This window comes from Gouania willdenowi, chromosome 7, assembly GCF_900634775.1.
Source record: "Gouania willdenowi chromosome 7, fGouWil2.1, whole genome shotgun sequence".
Taxonomy (NCBI): domain Eukaryota; kingdom Metazoa; phylum Chordata; class Actinopteri; order Blenniiformes; family Gobiesocidae; genus Gouania; species Gouania willdenowi.
In genome coordinates, this window is record NC_041050.1 from 7506756 (window position 1) to 7534415 (window position 27660).

The following is a 27660-nucleotide window of genomic DNA, read 5'->3' on the forward strand; positions in this document are numbered from 1 at the left end:
GAGTCAGTGTTACGTATAGACTGTGGAATTAACTTTCCACGTGTTTCTTGTATTTATACACTCTACACTCTCAATTTTAATAATTCCTACAGATGTGAATATATCCTTTAATATTGTAGGTTTAGGGTGAAAAAGTGTAATGATTTCAAGGATCACAAAGCAAAAAATAACCAACACCGGGCTCGAGCATATCATATATATTAGATTAAATGCGGATGTTTTTAATCATTACAGTTTCACCATTGTTTATACTAAAACTGACAACCTGAATCCCAGTTGGCTCTATTGATTTATCTATTGTTTGCTGACAATAGTCAGAAAGCAGGAAAACAAAAACAAAAAAAGCTAATTTAACTGTCCAAAAACTGAACCATTCATCATTTTAATCCTGGTCTAATTTGTTGTTTCAACATGTTTTTCTTTTGTTTTATTAGGTTTTTTTTTTTTTTGCTGACCCTTGTTGTAATGGTAGGTACAAAGATTGAGTGTGGGGGTTGGGTAGTTGGGGGTGCTTTGAGTCTTTATTTACCCAAGCAAACAAAATCAATGGCTCTCTGCCTTAGGAGAAGTGTGTGGATCAATGGGAGGTTTCAGAAAGCCCCTGTGAAAAATCAATGTGCCTTACATGCTGTTGATGGCTGTTTGGCCACAGAAGAAAACGGTCTCCACAAAGAACACCTGTTCACGGTGAAAAATGACGCAGCTCGCTCATTGTTACAGTCGTTCGGGCTTCAGACCTATATTTGTTTGTCTCTAGAATACCCTGGATACGTTTATGTTTACCGTTTTGGGTTAAACGCTACAGTCAGAATCCTTTATTATCCCTCATTCAGTAGAAGCATACGGACAGACCTTCAGCACTCACACACAACACAGCCTCCTATCTATAATCAATGTCTACATTTACGCTCACAACACTGTGACGTGTGAGGACGATCAGGTGTCGTATTTAACAGAGGTGTAAAGAGTACTGATATATCCTACTCAAGTAGAAGTACTGTTACGTGATTGACATTTTACTGAAGTACAAGAACAAGTAAATTACAAGTTACAAGTTACATTTATTTTTGGTTATAAATCTTGCTACAGTTCCCTTGCATACAGTAAACATCTCATGTATAAACTTAAAAAGGAACAGACCAAATTAATTGTAACTTAATTTATTTTCCACAAAGGCATCTGTATAAAATATAATGTTTGATTTCATGGACTACTTTAACTCTCTTGATTGTTATTTTCAGTATTTAAAAAAAAAATATTTTTACTTTTTCTATTATTATTGTTTTAATAACATTATTTGTTCATGTTATCATTCCAAATGCCACCGTTGTCCCTTTACCACATTCATGTAACCCAATGTATTAGACGTCACAGTTACTTGTACTTGAGACTTAATTTGGGTTAATTTATTTCTAATTTTTATATATTATATAATTATCTTATGTATATGTGTATGCATATGCATATGTGTTTGTATGCATGTATGTACATTATTATTATTGTATTTCCTTTTTCCCTATTGTTGCTATTTACCGTTTATGGTATTTGATTTTTATTACTGTCAGAGACACTGTTCGATTGTTCTTGTTGTTTGACACTCAGTTCAGGCCGTTGGGTTTAATTTTACTCTTAAAAAGGTTTTTGAAAAATGTACAATTATTTTTAAAATAAAAACAACAGCAATGAATCAAAAAAATAAAGAAATAAAAATGTGCAGGCTCTAAGTATAGCTTAATTTATCAACTCAAAACTAACCAGCATTCAATGCTGTTTTGGTAATGAATTCCATACTTCTTTTAAAACATACTTAAGTGCATGTAAAATTATTGATTTAGAAATATACTCAAAAAAGTACAAGTACCCATAACAGCAACTCAATTACAGTAACGCGAGTACTTGTAATCCATTACTTTCACCTCTGGTATTAAGCTACAACGATATACAATATAAATCTCAATGTTCAGTCAAAATGTTTTTATGTTTGAGCTTTGGAAACAAATCCGTCTGCTAAAATATAAATAATAAAAATGTGTCAATAACATTTGAGCAGGGAAGTGCAGCTCTGTCAGGACTTCAGCATTTCCCTCCAGCGATGTCAGGCTGCAAAGCACAGAGAACAATGAGTGGGGGTCTGTGTTCTGACACCTGCCCCATCCTGTTCTCGCTGATCAACGTTACAATGCTGTAGAAGCGTGGAGGTACAGGTGAGGGTTGCTGTCACCCCACCTGTCCAACTGATGCTAGCTTAGTGTGGGCACCAGAAGAGAAAAAAAAAACACAGGAGTATGACAAGAAAAGGCAGCTGCCTGCATGTCACTCAGAGCAGCAGAAAAAAGCCAAAGCATGTAAATCACAGAGTAGCTCAACAATCAGAGGCTGATCAAAAGGCCTTTCACATGATTTACCCACTCACCTCACAATGAATCAACTATCAGGTTATTTTTTTTGCTTAGTTTCAACACCACACACGGGGCTCTTTTGATCCCTGCCCACCCAGCGTGAGGAAAGCTTTGAGTGAAAACTTCTCAGCCAATCAGCTGCTTGTACATTTGGACTCTTAAAACTGATATCTAGAGTTTCTGAGAAATCTATGTTCATGTATCATTCTTTTGAAATGCGAACGAGTTATTTACTATGGTCTACTACCGGTGGTCATTCATATAAATCAGGGGTGCAACGATACACAAAAGTCACAGTTCGATACGTACCTCGGTTTTGAGGTCACGGATCAGTTCATTTTCAGTACAGTATGGAACAAAATGCAAAACATAAATGTGCTTGTTTTGTAGTAAACCAACAATGTATTTAACATTATACAGAATGTAAAAATAATTAAAAAAAAATACTGTTGTAAAGTGCTGCCTGGTAATAATAATAATATTCTCAAACAAAAAATACATAAAATATTATAGAACTAAGCTCCTCACAGCTGGTTAACAGCTTTTATCCGCTGCTATAAAGACTTTGATGGCAGATGTTACAGCTTTGGTCAGATCTGAATTACTAGGCAGAGGCTGCTTGAACGTCGATGTCAGCTGCATTTGCACTGAGGACGTTTTCTTTCTTGTCGCAGTGATATTCGCACTCGGGGGTGCCGTTTCAAGTGAGTTACCATGTCCGTCGTGTTCCCGGAAACACACCCGATCTCAGTTGAACAATGTTGGCACACTGCCCTCGTTTTATCCACTGGTCTTTCTTCGTTGCAGTATTTCACCCGGAAGCCAAAGTGTTCCCAAGCAGGTGACTGTAGCGATAGGGGAGGGTCCTCCAGCTCTTGTTTCTCGCCAGCGTTAGCCATGACGTACAAGCTTGTGCATGTAGCTGCAGGCGGAAGTAAACACACGCAACGTCCGTTCTGTTCCGGAAACTCACCCGTGCACAACCCTGTACCCGAACCGAACGCCCTGTACTGAAACAGTTCAATATAAATACATGTATTGTTACACCTGTATGTATGTATGTATATAAGTCCCGCCTTCGTCCATAGACCCCTATACAAATGTAAGAAAGTGCCGAATTCGCCCAGGAAATAGGCTTTGACTTCCTGGAGTGGGCCTCTGTCAATCAAAGTGAATGCGCGTGCACCGTCAGGTATCACTGAGCAGCATAGCGTCATGGAGGAGCGCTCCAAAACTCCAAAGATACCCATTCCACGATTGCCAACGTATTAAGCTTCTACTAAAAAAAAAAAAGAGAAGTCCGGGTACAAAGCTTGTGGATAAACGTCTTCGTGACCGTGACAGAATTGATTTCGGAGCTGCTTTTCAAAGGGGGAGGGAGGGACTTACTGCTTTTAAAATGATTCCAAACGGACCAGGATTTGGCGAAATTTCTCCTGAACAGGTAATAAACATGTTTTCATCAAAAGTTATGGCACTCTAACATAAAAGCGTAGTTTTTGTAGTTATGCAACTTTGTTACGTTTTGCAATGTACGTGCACGAACGTAGATTGGTAGATTGGCAGAGGTAGACTATGACTAATATAAAAACAACATGTGAACGAAAATATGATTAAAACAAAAAATAAAAAATAAAAATTTGTCACATGGGACAAAATCCATTCAGAACTCATGTGATTATGTAGTCTTACACATTATTCTGTGTATTGACAAACATTAATACCAACCCATATCAGGTTAATAAATGCTAATTAATTACTTTTTCAAAATGCTTTACATTTTAGTCGCTTACATCTGTAACGGAAGTCGTTTACCAAAATCTAGACTATGACTGAAATACTCCTGATGACTAAATTTTGACTAAAACTAAGTTGGATTTTAGTCAAAATTATTTGACTAAATCAAAATTTGTTGTCAAAATTAACACTGGAACTCTTTGAAACTTTGAACTCTGGATTTTTCAACATCCTACTTGGAAAAAGTGACTTGGAACGCCACCTGGGCTCGGAGCTCCTCCTAGAAGTGGGACACTAGATTCACTACAATTTCTTAACGCTGTTGTAGAACTCATCGATAGAGGAGAAGTTATTTCCTTTTCATTTTAAATGAATTAATTAAAAAAACTGAATATATGTTTTTGTTTGTTTGTTTTTCCAGTGTCATGTTTTTAACGCCTTACGATGGATTGCCATGTTGCTAAAATATGCTACGTAATGTTGCCTTGCTTTGTTGGACCAACAAGTAAATGCTTTTCAGAATAACATATCATCGTTTTAATCATACAAATGTTACTGCCTTTATTAGAATTTTTCTGAATTTTGAAATGGAAATAAAGGGGACCATCCAGTTTTCTAGGGGCCCACCCACAATAAACATCCTGGCACCGCAACTGTTCAACACAAGGGGGGGAAAAAGATAGACATTTCTCAACAGACAAGCATCTAGAAATGGTTCTCAAAATGGACTAAACACACATGCAATTACATCTGAAAAAAATTAAATAAAAATAAAAATCACCCTTCCTTCCCCATCTTCCTTGTTTTTTGTTAAAATCTCCACTTCTTAGTGTGGTCTTGCCTGCCCTCCAGTCATCATTAAAAAAGAAAGACGGGAGCATGAGACCCCAACAGAGGCATCAGCGTACATCACTTCATCTTCTCGTCTAAACGCTCAACTAGCAGTTACCCACTGGTCCCTGATGGACCTATTTACTGAACCGAGTGAACACACTGTAACTTCCCAACACTTCTTTGATTCTTTTCTTTCTCCCTCTTTCCTTTCTCTGGTTCTGAGCAGCTCATGAAAAACATTGCAGCTGTAGTTTTTACTGCAGGAATGAATGAGCTTAGATGGAAATGACACACTCTGACACATTGACAAGACTCCAGATGTTGAAGTACGTCAACTACAAAACAGACGTTTCAAAACTTCCCTCGTTCACTTGATGGTTTTGTTTCACTATTTAAAAAAAATTAGAATAAAAATGAAAAAGGATAAAAAAGCTCTCTTCAAGTAGCACTGCATACGAGGTTGGACAAAATGAATCCGTGTACCCTTCGTTCTTTGGTTATTCAGTTTTAAAACTAAATCAAAATAACAAATAAACAGTGTGGTTATTTTGTTTTACTGTTTTAAAAACCAAACAGAAATGTAGTTTTTTTTAAAACTTGTTCTGTTTGTGTGATATTTGGATATTTACAGAGAACTGAAGGCCGCTGCACCTCATTACCCTCCACAGGTCCTGGACCAGGTCTCCTCACACAATAGGACTGTTTAGGATTTATTTCAGCTCTTTTCTGGTCCTGCTCCTGTTTTCATCCAGTCTGTGGATGTTTTAGTTCATAAAAAGCTGCTCAGCTTTTTGAGGGAGGTAAAAATATCTATTTTGCACATTATAAATACCGCTAACAGCAGCCTTCAACACACACAGAAGTGGATCAGAAACGAGTAGCACCAGTAGATTCATTACACCACCTCTGGTTCCACATATCATGTCCATGTTTTCCTTGACATCCATTTTTTTGGTTTTGATTTATTTATGTATTAATGACGTTTCAATTCACCAGTAATGTGACTAATGCGTTGCTTCTTTTTATGTCCGGACCGGGAACAATAACAGTCAAAATGTCACTTACACTGACGAGCATTTGAGGAAATGGTCCTCTTGAATTTTCGGCCACATTAATGGGAGGGATCACCCAGTCCCTCTTCTGTCTCCGTAGACCTTTGGTGCTGTTCATTCGATGACCAGAAAACGTGATGACAGGAGGCGGAGCTTCAAATGAATCCTTCATCGCTTTCCTTGTAGCATCTGGACTTTTCTCCTCTGTCACCTTTGAAACAACAAAAACATACATTTTTTTAGTAAGTTTGCATGTTGTTAATGATCAGAATAACAGTTTGCATGAGTGAAACGTGCCTTAGACCAGTGGTTCCCAACCTTTCTTGTCTTGTGTACCCCTTGAGCCTTTTTGTCAAACCATGAGTACCCCCTCACTCATACATGTTCATGATTCTCCAAAAGTAGAACATAACAGAACTGAATATTCAACACAAGCCTTTTTATTTCATCTTCTTAAATTGAACCATTAATATTCAGGCAATAAAACTGATAAATATAAAAAATAAAATCATAGTAAATGTTTGTATTATTAATACTGTATTATCAATACTGTATTATTAATACTAGTATATTATGATTATATTGTTATTAAAGAAAAATAAAAAAATTAAATTAGAAAAAATAAGAAAAAGTAAAAATAAGTAATAAGTAATATAAATAAATAAATACAAAACAAATAATTAACCTGCCTGTGTTATATATAACTTTTATGACATTTACCACAAAAGGAGCTTCTTTGAATATGTCCCCTTTAAACAGGCACTTAAACTTTAAAAACAAGTCATAGCGTACACGTAAAATTTTAATGACAGACTTTTGAAATGTACCACGTACCCCTGCAATGTGTTCACGTACAGCTAGAGGTACGCGTACCCCTGGTTGGGAAACACTGCCTTAGACTAACATCTGACACCTGCACAGGATAAAGTTTGTACAGAAGAGGAATGAATGAATAAAACTATTCAGGTGAAGCATTCTGTGTCAGCGAGTGTCTCAACTAAGCAGACACAATAATTGGTGTTCGGTGTGTAAAGTGTGTGTCATTTATATATATACATATACATAAAAATAATTTGCCATACTACAGACTATAAACATCCAACCCTGTCATTTACAGTGAAAACATGAAGCCAATTAGTGAAGAGCATCGCTAAGGTTATTTACAACCCCTTCACGCCACCAATGACAGCTTAGTTCCAGACACACACTAATCATACAATGTGGATCCCAGGCTTGTGCTCACGCGCTCGCCGGAAGCAAAAAGAGAAATGACCATCGCAAACCTGTCGCTTTGAAAAATGTCCAAATAAGAAATGTGTGACTAAGAGGACGATTTTCCATTTTCCTCACAAACATGTTCTTTATGAATCATCAATGTTGGCAGACATAAAGAAATAATGCACATCAAGCTTTTAAGGTGGAAAGAAACACACAAATATATACATATACCAATATCATGTGTATATCTATAACTTGTACTATGTAATAAAATTGTTGATTTATGGAACAATCATTTATTATAATATTGCATCCTTTGTTATTGGCTGATACCGATATCAATACGATACGATAACAGCCCACATTTTACATACTTTTATTACTTATTTCATATTGTGGAATGTATGATGATTTTTTTTTTTTACCTTTTTTACCTTACATTTTATCAGTTGAATAGAATACTTTAAAAGTAATTGCAAAAACCTGAAAAAACACTTCCATAAATCCAATACAAAACTAAAAAATATATATACATTAAAGTGCAAAATAACCAATAGTTTAACCTAAACTTAATGATTTTCTACAATTTAAGACCTGGAAATATAAATATAAATCAATAATCGCAATATATATGATAGAATAATTTCCAAAATCAAACGTTACTAACAGTTGTTATGACAAAAACAAACTGAGGTACAAAATGTTTAACGTTAAATGTACATTTTTCTAGAGTTGAATTTAATTAAAAAATGATTTGAGACTGATATTAAAAATCACCCCTAAACATAAAATTTTCTGCAGTTAAATAAAAAAAAGGGAAGAAAAAAGAAAATCTTGAAAAATAACTTTAATAAATCTAATAAAAAATGAAATATATACAGTACAAAATAACCAATATTTGAACTTAAATGTAAGCATATTCTACAAATTATTATGATAAAAGACTGATATCCAACAGTAGGTATTAGAAAACCTGACTGGGGTACAACATTTTTAACCTTAAATGTAAAAATATTTCACAGTTGAATCGAATAAAAAAATTAAATAAAATAGAAAAACCTAAAAAATAACAATAAATCCAATAAAAAAAAATACTAAATATATACTGTAAAGTACAATTTAAGACAGTGAAAAATAAAATCAATAAATGCAGTAATTATGATATGAGACCGATATCCAAAATCAATATTGGATCGGGACACCCTAACATCCTACATGATAACTACTGTCTGTTTCAGGGTTCCCACATCTTTAGTCAAATTAAATGCAAGACTTTTTATTTCCATTTCAAATTATATTTAAGACCAACTTCATAATAAACATATTTGGGGGCAAAAAAATACACCAAAAAAAAAAATCTAAATCTCTACAAAAACAAGATGACTACAAAAATAGCCAGAAATCTATTAAATAACAACAAAAATACAAAAAAAAAATAACAACATTTTTGTTGGACAGGACATTTTCCCCATGTTGTTTATACATTTTTTTTTTTAAAAGATGAATGTTACAATTTATTTTGAAGTGTGACTCAATACAATCATAAAATCATACTCATGTTAAAATGTAAGACTTCTGAATAATTGATTTAAGACATTTTAAATTCATGAATTGAATGCCTTTTAAGACTTTTTAAGGATCTACAGGAACCCCGTATTTCATAATTCCATCTCATTTACATATCACTATCAGCATTGAAAAGGTACAACAAAATGCTGCATCTCAAGCTTGCAAGGCAGTAAAGCTGCATCAAAAACCCAGTGATGAACACCAGTGCTCCATCTCAATCCCATTCCCCCTCCTCCTGTGCTCTCCCTGCCCTCGTGTTGAGGCGTTATTGTTTTCCTCTGTCTCTCCTCCTGCTCCTTACAGCTCGTCTCAATAACAGCGATTCCTCAAGAACTGGACAGCGTTCAGCAGATAACGTAGCAGCAGCAGAAACAGCTGCACACAGCTTTCACCTGTCAAACACCACAACGAGCACCATCTAAAATCATAGTTCACGTCTTCTTCATGCTTCATTTTCTCTCATAAACAGAATACCTACACAGAAACATTGTTTATTTCTGCAAAAACAGGGTTTTTACATCCACTTTATATACAAATAAAGGGAAATAATGTACACTTCATCAATGAAGATGTAGTGATTGGATTAGATTGTCCTTTATTTTATCCCACAGTGGGGAAATTCACATGCTACAGCAGCCAAAGACACAACGAGCATGCAAACAAGAAAGTTAAATACAAAAAGAAAAAATAAGGAAAGCATAAAGTATACAAAAAATAAATTAAATAATACTATATATACATATATATATACTGTATATATATATATATATATATATATATATATATATTATATATATATATATATATATATATGTGTGCGGTAAGTGGGGTTTTATATAACTTAACTTGATTAAATAATAAAAAACTTCCATAAAATACAGACAGCACCATGTTAAAATAGCTATATTGTGCTTTATGATTTTTTTAAATAATTTTTAAGGTTGTTAATTTTTGTGTTTTTTATGCAAATTTTATTGTTCTATATTTTTAAAATAATGTTCCCTTCTCTGCTTTGTTATTAATTATTTTATTAAATTACAGTATGTCTGTGAGTATTCGTCTAAACCTTTTGATCAATTTTTAACTTGGTCAATCACATTAACAAATTTCTGTGAAGCACTTTGTATATAAGTTTGATATATTGATTGATATTTGATACAAAGAATTCAAAAGTTCACTTTTGGCAATTTTGGCTTTGCATTAATGGTTAAATCAGAAACAAGAGGTATAGAAACCAATCTCTTGCCATCACATACAACAACCAATAGTTCAATGAACTTAGGAACCAAATACTTTGCACATAATGGGAACATCACGACCCATTGGATTGACCAGAATGCTTGTTTGTTAACTATATGTTTATTTCCTTTAATGCAGTGTGCAAATATGTTGTCAAATTCACTACATATGGATACATTGTTGTATTTTTTAAGTTCGTTTAAAAAACAAAACAAAAAAAAAAAAAAAAAAACGTCGAATAGCACATACCACGTTTCCCAGTATTCTTTTTTTTTTTTTCACTTGTCTGCACATGCTGTCAAAGGTCAACACTACAAGAAGTGCAATCATTATGAGACAGCAATGCATTTTTTGTTATTGTAATGAAATAAATTAGTTTATTTTATTGCTTAATTGTGTCCATCACCAGCCTTCCCTAAGTAAGAAAGGATATAAATAGGGAGAGCAGTGTTACACCTAGGTGGGGGGGGGGGATTAACGTTCCTGAGTATTCAGTGAAATGACTTGGTTCCACAGAGTAAAAAAAATAAATGTGCGACGTAAAATCATACTTTATGTTGAATTGCCTTTGAAACGATCTATCACACAACTACGTTCCAATAATATTAGTAATTCCCGGAAAAGGTACCCCCCCCTCAAAAAAGTCTCAGAGAGGCTCTGGACATCCGCTCATAGAATATCCATGTCAAATTACAGCCCTATTCAAGAGCATTAACGGAGGAGCAGTCATTTGAAAATTGGTATTTATCAATGATTCAGTACCACCCACTGTCGCAATATTTGATTCACAAATAAATGAGAAAGCAACTTTAATGGAACATGCCTAAAAAAGGGGGGAGGCATAATCGTAATCTATGTTAAATTACCGATATATCACACGACTATATTCCCATAAATTTGGAAATGACCGGAAATGGTAGGTGGGCCCCCGGGCCGCATTTCAAAAAAAGGGCTCCAAGCGTCTCATCAAATTCATTCATAGACTATTCATACCAAACTGCTTTCCGATCTAACAAGAACTAAGTAGTCATTTGAAAAATATGTGTCAATGATTCAGTACCACCAACCGTTGTAATATTTGACTCGCAAATCAATGAGAAATACATTTGGGGCCCCAAATTGAAAATTGGGCCCGAGAGTTGATGCGTACACATCCATAGATTATAACGACCAAATTTTAGCCCGATCCATTCACGAATTAAAGAAGAAAAGAAGAAGAAGAAAAGAAGAGAAGAAGAAGAAGGACGAAAGAACGAGAGAAGAAAGAAGAAGAAGAGAAGAAGAAGAGAAGAAGAGAGAAGAAGAAGAAGAAGAAGAAGAGAAGAAGAAGAAGAAGAAGAAGAAGAAGAAGAAGAAGAAGAAGAAGAAGAAGAAGAAGAAGAAGAAGAAGAAGAAGAAGAAGAAGAAGAAGAAGAAGAAGAAGAAGAAGAAGGTGTTAAAAGTGTACTCAGGGACTGACAAAACTGACAAGTTTACTGTAGCAGACTGCGAGAGTAAAATTGCAAGTTCCAAATCAAATTACAAGGTTCCTTTGGTCTGGTGAACTTAGCAACAAAATGCACAGTTGATAAAACCTGTGCCAATTTCTCTGTTTTATATTACTTTAGTTAGGAAAAAAAGCCTTGCAGTTCACCTCCCAAGCAGTTGACATTTGAGAACAACAATAAACTACAACACAGAGGCAAGCTGCTAAGTTGGAAGACAGCAATGGCTTCTGGCACATATTGAAAGTTGAAGGTTCTGTACAATGCAGCCTATAAAAAGCTTTTCTCTCTGTTTGTTCTTCCCTGGTCAAGGTTCCTCAGAGGTTTGGCTTGTACCTGCCAGAGGAAACAGCGCTTTCAAGGCTGACTTCATTAGATGGACAACCAGGAAAGAAAAGAGGCTTTTAAGACTGCTTTAAAGAAAATGTGTCAAGCAACCTGGCATATGGTGTGTGTGTGTGTGTGTGTGTGTGTGTGTGTGTGTGTGTGTGTGTGTGTGTGTGTGTGTACGATTGGGTTTTGAGGAGCATGGGCTAGGGTGTCATGTTGAGTTCCATCAACCAAGCTCTCATGCTTTATCAAGACATCTCGTATGTACAGTATAGTGCAATGCACAGGACAAACGTGATGTGAAAGAAAAGGTTTTCACTTATAGAAATACAACAATTTACAGGATGAAACAGAATATTACTTCCAATACTTTATGAAGATTAATAAAGCAAAATACTGTGGAACCATGCCGCTATAAAGATATTAGGGCTGCATGATTATGACCAATATTATAATCACAATTATTTATCACGCTAGGGGAAAATCTGTATTTATTTTGCACTACTTTATGAACAGTTTACAGTGCAAAATAAAGCTTTAAATTAAAAAAAAATACAAAACAGAAATTAACCCAATAATTTAAAATGTACCAAGGATTAACTGAATAAATACACTATTACAAAGTGCTTTCACAAAATGCAACTCATTGGAAACAATCACAGCTCTCATTAATCCACCAAATGACTCAATGCTGACTAAAGGTTAAGAAAGTGCCTGATTAAATATGCAGCAGAGCTCACACTGTAATTGTTAATATTGTCAACGATATGGTTTATTTAATCGTGGCAACCAAAATCATCATCACGATTAGAATTCAATTAATTGTGCAGCCCTAAAAGATATTACATAAATATGTGAAATAATGCTCAGACAGGGGAGAAAAAGAGAGTGGCTTGGGGGGGGTTCATACTGTATATCCCCCAAAATATGCACTATGTCCCCCACTCATTTTTCTCCTTCCTTATCTCCTCAGTAGAAAAGCCCGGACAGTCCTCTACCCAGTCACTTCCACCAGTTCCTCTGGGGATTTCTTTAGTAAATCAACCATTTTATAAAACCTCAGTGATCTTAATCTAATTAGGTTGTCTGTAATACCAAATATAATATAGCTGCTTAGTTGTTTAAATATTTGTAGATGTTTCCCTGCTGTTATGTTTTTGGCCATATGTGCCTGTTTTTGTCTCCCTCCAGCCTCGGATCCAGCCAAGATTCAGGCTGTGGCTGAGTGGCCTACCCCCACATCCCGAAAGAACTTACAGAGATTCTTTGCTACTTTTTACAGGCGATTTATGAAGGATTTCAGCAGAGTTGCCGCCCCGCTCACTCGCCTTACCTCGAGCTCCATTCCCTTCACCTGGACCTCTGATGCTCAGCGTGCGTTTGACCTGCTCAAACGGAGGTTCACCACTGCACCTGTACTCATCCATCCAGACCCCAGTCGACAGTTTGTTGTGGAGGTGGATGCATCCGATCTAGGTGTGGGTGCCATTCTGTCCCAACGCTCTGCTGAGACCAACAAGCTACACCCATGTGCTTTTTTTTTCGAAGAGGATTTCTGAGGCGGAGAGAAACTATGACATAGGTAACGTGAGCTATTGGCTGTACTTTCAGCCCTCCAAGAATGGAGACACTGGTTGGAGGGGGCGCAGCAATCCTTTATCATTTGGACTGACCACAAGAACCTTTCTTACCTCCGGTCAGCACAAAGGCTCAACCCCCGCCAAGCACGTTGGTCCCTTTTTTTAAGCAGGTTCAACTTCACATTGACCTACCGACCAGGCTCAAAGAACGGCAAGCCTGATGCCTTGTCCCGGCTTTATACTTCTGACCCTGTTGAATCTGTTCCAGGCACCATACTGCCCTCTTCCTGTGTGGTTGCTGCTGCCCACTGGGAGATTGAAGACACAGTCATGGAGGCCCAACGCTCGGAGCCGGATCCCGGTCAGGGTCCGCCTAATCGCCTTTTTGTCCCAGCCTCAGTTCGTTCCCAAGTTCTCCAGTGGGGCCACTCCTCCAAGCTCTGCTGCCACCCAGGTATCCAACGCACTATGACCTTCATTAAACAGAGATTTTGGTGGCCCTCTATGGGTTCTGACGTCCGTGAGTTTGTGTCTGCTTGTGATATCTGTGCCCGTAGCAAGTCATCTCACTTGCCTCCTGCCGGTTTGCTGCATCCTCTTCCGGTGCCCTCACGACCCTGGTCTAATATTGCGGTGGACTTTGTTACCGGCCTGCCCCAATCCGAAGGTAATTCAGTTATCCTAACCATTATTGATCGTTTCTCCAAGGGAGTCCATTTTGTCCCCCTTCCCAAACTCCCATCTGCCTTGGAGACGGCTAACTTGTTAGTCGAACATGTTTTTCGTTTACACGGGATCCCTGTGGACATCGTATCGGATCGTGGACCTCAATTCTCTTCACAAGTATGGAGAGCATTCTGTCAGGCCATTGGAGCATCAGCCAGCCTTTCCTCAGGTTTTCATCCACAGTCAAACGGTCAGGCAGAGAGGGCAAACCAATGTCTCGAAACTGCCCTTCGTTGTGTGACAGCCCGCCATCCTACTGCTTGGTCCACTTTTCTTCCTTGGGTTGAATATGCCCACAATTCTATGTCAAGTTCTGCTACTGGACTCTCTCCTTTCATGGCTTCTCTTGGTTTCCAGCCGCCTCTGTTTCCTGCACAAGAACGGGAGGTGGCTGTCCCATCTGTTCAGGCCCATCTTCGTCGGTGCTGAGCCGTTTGGAATACCGTCCGTTCTGCCCTCACACGTTGGCAGCAAACTGCCAACCGCCGTCGCACGGCAGCACCGGTCTACCAAACGGGACAGAGGGCGTGGCTCTCTTCCCGTGATCTGCCCCTCCAAGTGGACTGCAAGAAACTGGCTCCGAGGTATGTGGGACCATACGAGATTGAGAAGATTGTGAACCCCGTCTCTGTCAAACTTAAATTGCCCGCTGCTCTACGAGTTCCTCCTGTGTTCCACGTTTCCTTGATCAAGCCCGTCATGTCCAGTCCTTTGTGCCCTCCGGCCGTCCCCCCGCCTCCCACCCGGCTCGTTGAGGGTCACCCTGCCTTCACGGTTAGTCGGATCCTGGATGTGCGCCGCCGGGGGCGTGGATTCCAATTTCTTGTTGATTGGGAGGGTTATGGCCCTGAGGAGCGGTCGTGGGTTTCTCGTCGCCTTATCCTGGACCCTGGTCTACTGAGGGACTTCTATTGCCAGTTCCCTGACAGGCCTGGTAGGACGCCAGGAGGCGTCCGTTGAGGGGGGGGTCCTGTTATGTTTTTGGCCATATGTGCCTATTTTTGTCTCCCTCTTGTGGCTCTTTGTTTTTCTTTTAGGCTTGGTCCTAGTGGGGCGTGGACTCCGAGCAGGCACACCTGGTTCCAATTACTCATCACTGCAATACAAAAGCCTCAGACTCACCTCCACTCATTGTTGGATTGTTCTGTCTATGCTGCGGTACTTCTGCTCTCGAGATATCATGAAGTCTATGCCTTTTGCCAAGTTTTATTTTTGATTCTGGACTTTTATTCCTCTAGTACCCGAGCCTGCTCTGGAGCCACTCCCAGAATCAAGCAGAGCCAAGAGGACACTTTTGTTAAATAAATTCACGTCGACCCACACTTTGGGTGTTGTGTTTGTTTATGGGTCCAACTTAACAACCCTAACACCTGCCTCTCTAAAAAAGGCTTCTGCTAAAGATTATTAATATTTATCAATTTACCAGGATAGTGCATGTGTTGATTTTTGCAAATCCTTATTTTTCTTCCATTTTCAGCTTCTGATATCTCAGGAATTACATCACATAGGAAACTGAACGTTGGTATAGAAACAACTCCACCCACTCTCTCAGAATATACAAAAAAAGATCTGCTATACATTCTATCTGGTGGATCTGTCAGCCCCTAAAAATTGAAAAAATGTTTGTTGGGGTTTGGGTCTTCAGTAAACAACTCAGCATATGCCTCAGCTTCCTGTAATTTGATCAGCTTTGAACTATGTACATAGACTGTTTACATCACTAATGATTAGTCACATATATGCATTGGTTCTTGGGTGATAGTCTCTTGAATTGCAAAAATACTATTTTCATTGATCCACAAGTGCATGTAAGAAAAAATCTAATTTCTGTTTTAATTTATAGCATAAAGACGACTCTTTCTTGGAATATAAAACATTTTTCTTTATTCGACTTCTTTATTTTTACATGAGGCCATTGCAGCTTGCCTCTGTGTTTTATAATCATTTGTTGTTTATCCGACTGCATCTTTAAACTCCTGCATTCTACATTTGGCCAATAGTGGAACTCTATATTTTATAGATCATGGCTCTGAGTAGGGCTATGCGGTATGCACCAAAATTCCTCTCTCAGTATTTTTCCTCAAAATGGTGATATACAATATAAATCCCGATAATTTTCCAGAAAGACAATTCAGGGTTAAATTTGCTGATGCAATATGCCACACTGGTACATTTACTATTAATCAGTTGATGGGCTTCTATGTTGTAAAATCAAGACATTTTTGGTCGTAAATGTTCAATGTTAAATATTCAAAGGTGGCCATACCGGATTTTCCAAAAATGGCAATGCCGGCCACGGTTAATGTCGAATTATATTTAGAATCCCTGAGATCCAGAACCGTAGAAATTTATTTTTCATTTTTAATTATGTGACTTTTGGTTGGCGAGTAACAGAAAAAACAGTTTTTGGGAGGCCACCATTTTGAACTGTCCAACATGGCAACCCTGCTGAGAATTGGCTACGGCTTCCTGGTAGATTTGAATACAGCAGGTCAAAAACTGCAAGCACGCCTAATTTCATGCTTTTAGACAAATTTGGACAATTCTGAGAAATCAATCTAACTGTGCTTCTAGCAAAAGCAGCAACTCCAAAAATGAGTATTTTAATACAAAATAAGCTGTAAAAAAATAAAAAATAAAATAATAATAATAATAATAATATCGATATAGGCGATATTGTAATATTCTATATCGCCAAAATATAAATCTCAATACAACGTCCAGCCCTCGCCCTGATTAGCCTGTTCTAATGCTCACAGTGTAGTTCGAGCCACCTTTAACATCTTCATGCAACATAAGCACTGACATTGAAAATAAGGGGTGTGAAAAAAAATCGAATTCACGATATATCGCAATTTTTTTGGGCGCCAATATTAAATCAATTTTTCTTATTTAAATTTTTTAATCTAAACAGTTTTAATTTAAAATGTATAATTTTTTTATATTTAATCGACATTTTTGTGTATTTGTGCAATATTTCAGTGGTGGTTACAATGCTTTCAATGTGTTGCAATGATTATTTGATGCACTTTGATTTTATGATGGCAGTGTGTAATGCCTGTAATATTTATGTATGCACAGACATCTTATTTTCATATAATCTGTTCAGATCGGTGTTTAAACTCACACAATAGGATAAATTATAATTTTTTTTCTTATTTTTGTGCATTGTCAGTAACTCAGGGTGATTCATCCTTAATGTTCTCACTTACAGTTGTTACAATGCCATCATTATGTTGTCATGGTTACTTTGAGACTTTTACAAAGTAGTTTCAGTGAAAAGAAACTTGTTGCACTGTGTGTAACAATGCATTTTCTTTTTTTCAGTGAAAATGTGCAAAAACACTAATAATAAATAATAAATAGGATGTTTTGAAGCAAATAGTTTTGAGTCAATTTGTTCTCTGAATGATCAATATCTTCTGATGAACATATACAGAGACTTGATTTTTCATCTCGACATTTCATTTTGGTATTACCTAGGTAGAATATCGCGATAATATCGTATCGTGTCCCAAGTATCGTGATACGTATCATATTGCAACATCCTTGCCACTACTCACCCCTATTGAAAATGAAGTTTTACTCCAAATTGAAAAATAAATCCTCTGCCAAACACGACACATCTGTGAGTACAAATCGGGTTTGGATCAGACAGATGTGAGCCGGCTCTGGACAAATGTATTTTATTTTCTCTTCAGGGAAGGGCTTAGTGGGTCTGACTGCAGGGGTTGGGTGCCCCACATCCCACCAGAGCGCTGAGGGGTGGCAGAGGTGAAAGCAGACATGTGTGGGATAGAAAAGCCAGGATGAGGCAGATGTCACCCCCTCCCCTTGCCTAAATAAGTTATGCTCTAGATCCTTTTATCTACAAATGCTAACAGGTACTAGTGAGCTCCGTGGGGGGAAATAAGAGAAAGGAGTAAAAAAAAAAACCTAAAAAACAACAGAGAAAGAGGCAGGTTGAGCTGTGCCGATAACTGATGTGAGAGGCTTAAAAGAGCTTTTCAATTGTCATGGTGTGTTTCTGATCAGACGCAGCTGCTTTTTTCACATTTACACTTACAATAAAAATACAGAAAGGCAATAAATCATTTTTAGGATGAAATGAAGGAAGGGAGGAAACAAGACCTGGAGCTTTTAACGTTTTAACGACTGGCTTCAGGGGAATTAAAGCTTTAGATGGTTTTTTTTTTTTCTCTCCTAGAATCGATCACAGAAATAGCACGCATGCACTCCTGCAAGAATTTAAGCTCTTTGGTCCAAGCATAGGAGATACTCCAATAAATAAAAGACAGAATCACATATAGACAATACCCAGCATTCAATGCAACATCAGCATAATTCATACCTAATCCAACCTAATCCCTTACAATAAAATAAAACATTCCCAGAAACCCGACACGCCACCCAAATGCTGTGTGTACAGGAGTCAGTGAGTGTGAAATGGATGCAGCGGAGCCCCCCCCCCCCCCCTCGTCCGTCCGCCTCAGCCAGCTGGCAGCCATCCCAACACTTCCCCTTCAAAACACTGACTCCCCAAAACCCGGCGTGCTTTGATATCAGAGAGCCTCTAGCTACCCAGACAGCTGGAAGTTATTATTCAGCAGCGCTGGCCACAAAGAGCTGTTTCCATAATAAAAGATCACATTTTGTTGCAGCACAATGCTCTCTTCGACATGTTTGTTACAACACGGGAGGGAAATTTCACCTCGTCTATTCACAGTGAAATATTGGATGCACTGTAGAACAGATTAAATATATCGTCTGACTTATCACAATATACAGTTACACTGACCACTTAAAATATTACAATAAGTCATTATTTGTTGTCCAGCTTTAGCCTCAGTATAAGGCCAAAGCAACACCAGCTGTTTTTACGACTCAGGTCCTGAACTTTATTATTATTTAATTACAAATAATGACTGAGGCTGTATACGCCGTACTACACACCAGTGTTTCTCAAATGGGGGTACTTGTACCCCTAGGGGTATGCAATGGCACTACAGGGGGCAATTGAGAGAGAGAGAGAGAGAGAGAGAGAGAGAGGAGAGAGAGAGAGAGAGAGAGTGAAAAAAAACCAAATGAAAGCATTAAAAATATGGGAGTTTATTTTTTAATTAAAAATGATAATCATACTAAATATTACCAGCAACTCACAAAACGACAACAAAAACACACAAAACAAGAAAAATATATATTTTCAGAATCTTTCAGAATCAGATTTCAGATTGTCATAGTACAAAACATTCTGTGGGTTTTTAAAAAAATGGCTGGCACTGAATGAGTTAAGTATGTTTAAAAAGAAGTAAAGTAATTTGCGACATTTCTACACCCAACATTATGATCAACGGACATTGTGAAACTACAAAAAATGAAATGACCAGAACATAGTCGACCAATCAGATTAAACGTAACACATGGCGCCAAAACAGCATTGACTAATGGTTATTTTCTCATTTCCAGAGTTCATAAATAATACGCTATACTTAGATTATGAGAACTTTTTTCTAATATAGAGTAATTCAATGGGGTTATTTTATTTTTTAAATAATTGTACATTTTTACAAACCTTTTATTTTATACAGATGCCTTTGGGGAAAATTAATAAAGTTCCAATTGTGCAAGACTTGGTCTCTTCCATGAGATGTTTACCAAAAGTAAAAGTGGTGAGTGAAAGTAATTAATAAGTTTTATTTTAAGTACGATTTAAAGCTACTTTTTAATTGTTCTCTAGTATTGTATGTAAGACTTACTTGTACTTGTACAATTAAAAAAAGTAAAACAAACATGAGTAGAATATATCAATCATCTTTACACCTCTGACAATGTCAATGAGAATACATTTACAAAACATTTATTGATCTATGAGGCCTATTCTATGTCTTCATCTGATAAACAATGATGGTCGTCAGCAGCTTTAAAACACATGAGCAGATCTGGTATGAGAACAGATCATTTTAAACTGATTACTCCTCCTGTGTTCTTCAAAAAAAAAAAAAAAAAAACCCGAGCCACTGGGGTGTTTCTCAACACAAAGTTATAACTAAATGAAACTATAATTTGCCTGTGTAGCAGTGTAATTTCACCACTTTAAATTGTGTGCTACTGCTCTCACTCCCTGACACAATCCCCACCCCCTTTACGCTCTAAAACCCAGAGGAGGTTTGACCTGCTTTTTGGCTGTTACTCGCAGCAGACCACTGGAGAAAACATGACAGCGAGAGGAAACTGTGGGCTGATAATTGAGATTTGAATCATGGCGTTTGTGTGTGTGTGTGTGTGCATGATTCACCTCATTTTCATTTTGCAGAGGAGGCGGTAGCTCCATCAGCGCCAGCTGGATCACCGTTTCCCACACATCTGTGTGCGGACCACTCGCTGTCATTTTAAACTGGACTGGTTCATCAAGGCTGGCTCCTTCTCTCAGAGCAAAGATAGATCCATCATTCCGAACGCTAAAGTTAGGGTCACTGCTTTGGAAGACCACCGCTTTGTTTCCCACGCAGTCGTCAAACTTCACTGTAGGAGGAGAAAAAAAACAGACAGAATGTTCATACTTTACAAAACACAATCATTAAACTGTTGGTTTGAAGACACAGACATGTAAGCACTACATTCATACATGTACATTAGTTACCTGCAGTGTACAGGCTTGAGTTAAAAGTGAAATGCAGACTACCGTAGTCAATATTTCTGGAATTAGCATGAAACCAGCACAACTTCATTGTTAACCTTTGTTATAAATTCAATAAATAACAAGTAATCCACTCTTGAGGCTTGTCTTCTGTGCTCTCATTATATTTCTGTTAAATTGTTGTGAATGTGGTACATTTCGGTTATAAATACCTTTTTTATAGATATAATTCAATGGTGTTTTTAATCTTCTTTTTAAAAAATGTGCAGCAAAGCTCAAAGCAATGTGGTTGTCTGACTGATTTTTATGATAACTGCTCCATAATATAGTAAAATGTGAAAAGCAATGTACTAGATCAGTGTTTCTCAAATGAGGGTCTGTGTACCCCTAGGGGTACGCAGTTGCACTACAGCGGGAACTTGAGAGGAATAAATTGGGAAATGAACAAAGCACTAAAAATATGTTTATTTTAGATAGAAATGATAATCATAATATTGATGATGAAGCTGATTAGAACTGAAAATACAAAGATCAGTCTTGGTCCCACACCACGTGGGAGATGACCCAATCAATTCAGGAGACAGTTACAATGGGATTCTTTAAAACGTGTTATCAATCGTTGATTACATCAAGTTGTTTAGTGTCTGATAGGAGTGTCCCGATCCGATAACAATATCAATCCGACATCAGCCTGAAAACGAATATTGGATACAAACTTCCGAATTTCCGTTTTTTTCCCCCAATTCATTTTTTTAAATTTATTTTATTCAATTGTAGATTATTGTAGATAGTATTTTGAAGGTAAAAATTCATGTAACCAATTGACTAATAATAAATGGGTCAGTTTTTCTCATGCCTACTGTTGCTGACTATTGTTCTCTGTTTGAGTAACATCAAGCATTTTCTAACATTCCACACTACAAAATAAGTCATTATTAGGGATGTAACGATTCACTCAACTCCCGATACGATTCGATTCACGATACTGAATTCACTATGAGATTCTCTCACAATTTATTTTACAAAATGGGACTGCAGACATGATGACTGAAAAATATTCCTTTATTTTTTTTGGGTTCAAAACTATAAAAAACTGTACTGTTTTCCTTTTATTTTTCATTGTCAAAATTGATAAACTATTCAAAACAATGCAATTGAACTAAAAATAATTCTTGAATGAAATAAATAAAGGAATAATACAAATAAAAAAATAAGCCTATTAATTTAAATTCTGGTTCTATAGTAAACAATGCAAAACAGCATAATAGTTCTTTTTCGTTTTAAAAGTGCAACTGAAAATGTATTTTGTGACTTAACAATTGGACTTTTTAAAAAAAAAAAAAAACAGTCATTTTACTGTATTTAGGTCAGATATTTGTTTGGACCAGCAGAGGACGCTGGTAACCCAGTGGTCGGTTGGCATGCAGATATCTTTCAGTGAAGAAGAGATGCTATGCTAGTAGACAGAGCTAATAGAAAAACGTGACTTTTACAGATTTTCACATAATATTACAGATATTCTTTCGGTGCTAAAGGGGTAAGGAATCATTTACGAATATGTTTAAGAGTAGAAGGCAGCCAGAAAGAAAGTAGTAGCAGATTCCGCCCGCCGCCAACACTTCTGGATAAAAAAAGTACTGCGATTCAATTTTCACAGTATCGATGTGAACAGTGATACCTATGAATCGATTTTTAACTGCCTTACGAGTAATCGTTACATCCCTAGTCATTATAATTTTTTTATTAAATAAAAAAGTTCTAATAAAAGTATGTATGATTCATGCTGATATCAGATCAATATCGATATCAGCCGATACGCAAGGCTGCAATATCGGTATCATAGCGGAAATGAAAAAGTTGTATCGGGACATCCCTAGTATCTGAGCTAATTGTTGTAGTCGGAAAAGGGAGGTACTTGTGAAAGTTTTGAGAGCCACTGTACTTGATGATACTGAAAGCTTAAGATGTAAATGTCATTTAATGTTTATTGTTTGGTGATTGCTATTGTACACATTTCATCAGAAACACCATGAAAAAGAAATACAGTACGTGTAAAGTCTGATCATCAGACGTTGATATTCTGTTTGGTTAATAAAATGCCTTCCAACGGCTGCTATATTGAGTGATACTAAAAGCTAAATCTGAGTGGAACCTCCTTCTATGCAAAATATTCTCAACTCATCTGATCCAAACAAACGCAGGCGTTAACAAAAAGCTTTCTTACTGTTATTTATTTATTATTCTTACTCTTCTTATTTGCTTTCCTTGTTGCTTAATCCAATTCCAATCTATTTTTCATTTTCTATATCATTATTTGTGCAGATTTTCGGTGATTAGATTTGGAAGGAGGGGGAGACAAAAACAAATCTACCAGTTGGCAAATATATTTCTGAAAAATCCAATCTTTGATGGGAGCCTCAACACATTCCCAACGAGAATAATTCAAGAGTCAAAAACGGGCTTTTCCTTCATTGTATTTCTAAGTGCTTGTATTGGTGAAATATTAATGCATTGAGCAGAAAGGAGAATTTGACGCTCCGTTGACCCTCACTCAATTATTGTCTTCCACCTCTGTGAGACAGGCAATCAGCCAATGGTGCAGCAGGACTGCAGTAAAGGCTAGGGAACCCTGTAAAAATGGGCTTTAACATGAGCAAAATGGAAATGACAAAGGAAGTCATTCACTAATATTACCGACAGCATGGACCCTTCAGTCCAGACGGTCGTATAAAAAGTTTAAGGGAAGTCTGATAATAGGCAGGCTTTGTCTTCCCTTTATCAATGATTCCCAAAGTGTGGCTATTAAAGGTAGTGAAGGTTGGCTGGGAGAGGTCATTGGCAATGAGCGCATAATTGGTTTAAGTATGAATCAAGCTTAGAATTAATAACTGCCAATCTGAAGTTGATCAAAACTCATATTACGGCACAATTAAATTCTGTGTAAATCCACGTTTATCGTACCTATTTTATTTATTTTTCCTTCTTCTGCTATTGATAGTATAGGTGAGAACCTCTGGGTACCTCATGATACGCAATACAAAGCTCACAATAACGACTAGTTCACAATATGACAAATAGTGCGAATATCGATATATTGGTCATAAATCAATCTAAGATCATGTGACATAAGAAAAAAAAGATTAAGTGAAAAAAAAACAATTTTTATTTTATTTCTCTGAAAGACAATAAATTGAAAACGTGTCCTATGAACAGTGACACTATTTTAGTGCAACATTTCTGTAAATAAGTGTCAACATACCAATGTAAATGAATAAGTATCTCCAATAGTGCTTTCTGTAAACAATAAATAGGGTCTTTCTTACCAGTGACACCATTATAGTGCAATATTCCAGTAAACAATATATTGGTTCCTTCAACAAACTGACAACATATGTGAAGACCTACCGGCACATTTTAGTGAAAAAGCAGAAAAGGTTTTGACAAATAAATAAATAAATTTAAAAAAAATAAATCGGTACTGAGCGCGAACACATCAATAATCAATTGTGAGAAAAAATATGTTATATCGTGATATATCGCCGTATCAAGATATCGTCACACTCCTAATTGGTAGAGGTGTTCACAAGACTTGGCCAAGACCAGATTGGACTGAAACCAAGACAAGACCAATGCTGTGTTCAAAATGGCATAATAGTAGTGGGTGAAGCAGCCATGAAATCTGTTTCAGTGAATAGCTTTAGTTCCAAAATATCTCACACACTCCAAAAAGCCCATGGATGTTAGACTGCAGACTGCATTACAAGGGAGTAAACTCTAAAACATACTTCTGGTGATTCTTGATCTGGCACCTAATTATGGTGCATTTTGGATTATAACTTGGATTAATATTATTATACATCATGTTTAAATAGCGCTTTTCTGGGTACTCAAAGTCGCTTTACAATGAAGGGAGCAGTTTTTTGGGGTTTGGTGCCTTGCTGAAGGGCACCTCTAATAAGTTATTAATGGAAACATAAATAATATATGAAATAAATAGGCCATATATCAAGGGTTTCTAGCTGCTGGAGACAATAATTTTTATCAGATAAATACATGGGCTGTGTTTGAAATGGCTTACCAACGTAGTACTCATACTAAGTCTGACGTCAAAATGACTATGTAGTGCATTCACATTAGATAGTATGAAAATGTAGAGCGAGAAATAGCCGGATGTATACTATATCGGGACATTTTTCAAGTGTGCACAATGGGCATACTAGTCATACTCAAATGCCCCATGATGCATTGCAAGCTAAACATAATATCGTCTTGGGACAGGCTTCAAGGTCAAACATTCCCTTTTCAAAACAAAAGCGTCTCTTCTTGTCTTCAATTAGTTTTTAACCCTTTTGTAAATAGGGCTCTTGTTTTTAAGCAAACTAGAAGTTTTATCAGTAGCACAATGGCGGGTCTCCAAAAATATTCAGAAATGTCGGCATGAAATGTGTTGCCGTGAGTTTTATGGATCAAATGACCACATGTTGGTTCTACTTTCTCACTTAGAATGTTTGCTAAACTTTTAAAGGTGGAGAATTAACAAAAAATATTTATCCTCAGTGTGGTTCAAAATGTATCTTGGGAAATGGTCATAATTGTAATATATAGTAGACAGTATTTACTGATTGAGTTTCTAGTGTATAGTTCGGAGTATGACATTTCGAACACAGCCAAATAATTTTGGGAGTCAGGACGAATCAAGACCAAGGTCATAGAAATTCATTTAAAAAACCATGACAAGGTTAAACAGTTAAAGAGCATTCTCTCTTCAATTTGAATTTTCTTTTCAACACATTTGATCGACAAAAACAAGGCGATTGCAACTCTTAAAAGCACAATATACAAAAACCTCAAATCTTGACAAGCATCAGATTTGAAGCATTTATATAAAGTATCCAAATTGGAATGAAATGCTGTAATCATTAGTTTTTCATAGTTTCTTAGAAGAACACAGGCCTTCAATACTGTATGTGTAGTAGTGCAACATATTGAACGTCCTTTCTTTTCAATTTTGCTTATATGTGGGTTTAAGCAGGATATACGATGAACGTTACTCTTGAGATTGATTTGCACTCTGATTTTTTAAATCTTCACATTAGGACTTTAGATTGCATAAATATATATAAAAAACAAAGAAATAAAAAATATTATGAAACATCATAAAAAGATTCAAAGTAGACATAGCATCACTTTACAACAATGTTTGATCAATTAAAAAAAACGTGGTCAAAGATAGAGCGCAAAATGGGTTTATATTGTGAGCCACTAAACAAAAAATGTGTATCTGCTGTGAAGAAAACAGTATAATGGCAGTAGAGCACAATAAAGCACAGCACCAACAATAAAGACAAGCTGTAAAACCAGACGATGAAATGATCAAATAAATGTATTTATCTTTAATAATAAAACAATAAATAAAAAACATTACCGTTAAAATCTAGAAGATACAACAAAAGATCTATAATCACATTCTAATGAAGTGTGTCTGGGTGTGTGTGTGTGTGTGTTTGTGTGTATCGCTATTTATTTTCCATGATTGCTTGCATGACTTCACAATGACAAGCTGAACTAACTGCACCGATACCCACACAAAACTGGAATGACAGGCGGCGCAAAGAGTACCCAGAGGGTCTCGTTCTCGCACCAATTAAAGAAAAAGACAGTGCCAGTTTCACCCACACACACACACGCGCACACACACACACACACACACACACACACACACACACACACACACACACACACACACACACCACACACACACACACACACACACACACACACACACACACACACACACACACACACACACACACACACACACACACACAGGTCGTCTTCACTAAGTTGGGTCAATAGTGCCACGAGACAAATTAGGTTGTCCTGCAACAATGCAATGAAGCCCATTGGTAAAGCACAATAATAAGCGGTCTACAGCCATGGACCTGTGCGCATTGATCTGGCAAATATAACCGACACCCCTGTGAGCCAAGCAGGAAGCCAAGCCTTTCTACAGTCGATGTTGAATGGCCACCACTTGCCTCAAATTATACGTTTTACCACCATGACGAGTTTTGAAGTAGAAACAATGGCTTTTGATTCCGATTATATAAAGATTGCAATAACACAGCACTCACAATAGAAAGTATTACAACTCATCTTAAAGAGTAACTAAAACCCAAAAACACTTCTTTTTTTCTGATGAAAACAAAAGTATTTGGGGTATGAAGACATGTTGTTGATTGCAACTTTTAACATTTTAGTCAAACTGCCATCTATGGTTTGAAAACCAGCTTTTACAATAACATTTTGCTATTGGCTGAGAATGGTAGTTTGTAACGATCAGGTGGTCAAAAGTTTTCATTACAGTTTTCCCAAATTCATTCGAAAAAATACAATACTTAATATAATGTACATTATGTACCATATATGCCATAAAACAGTGAATGTACAAAATATATATGAATTCATTTGTTGTTATTTTAAGAATACAAGTGATTTTTTGGTGCTCAAGTCATGTTCTTCTTCTGTTGCACAATTCTTCTTCACAAAGTAAATTGTGAAGCGACACTGCGCCCAGCAGTTCATGTATGGTACTGTAGCAAAAAATCAAGCAGAATCCTGAATTGACAACATTAAACGACGTGTTGACACAAATTTTTGTAGTCAACATTATCAATTATGTTAAAGGTGCAGTCTGCAACTCTTATAAAAATGACTTTTCGTCATATTTGCTGAAGCTGTCACTATGTAAGGACAGCTTTACGTCAAACTAGTAGTTTGTGTGAAAAAAAACAGACTCATTGAGTCCCGCCCCCTGCTGCTCCTTCAGCCTTTGGCAGATTGCCAGAATGCACC

The 27660-nt window shown here is 36.8% G+C and overlaps 1 protein-coding gene across 1 annotated transcript in view; it reads right to left on the reverse strand.

The window, feature by feature from the left end:
• LOC114466795 (cadherin-4-like) overlaps positions 1 to 27660 on the reverse strand; it is a 393955-nt gene that overhangs the window by 132711 nt on the left and 233584 nt on the right. The window contains exons 4-5 of the mRNA XM_028452546.1: positions 20495 to 20690; positions 3942 to 3978 (exon numbers count right to left, since the gene is read on the reverse strand). Coding sequence (XP_028308347.1) covers positions 3942 to 3978; positions 20495 to 20690 — 233 coding nt within the window. The remainder of the gene's footprint in view (positions 1 to 3941; positions 3979 to 20494; positions 20691 to 27660) is intronic.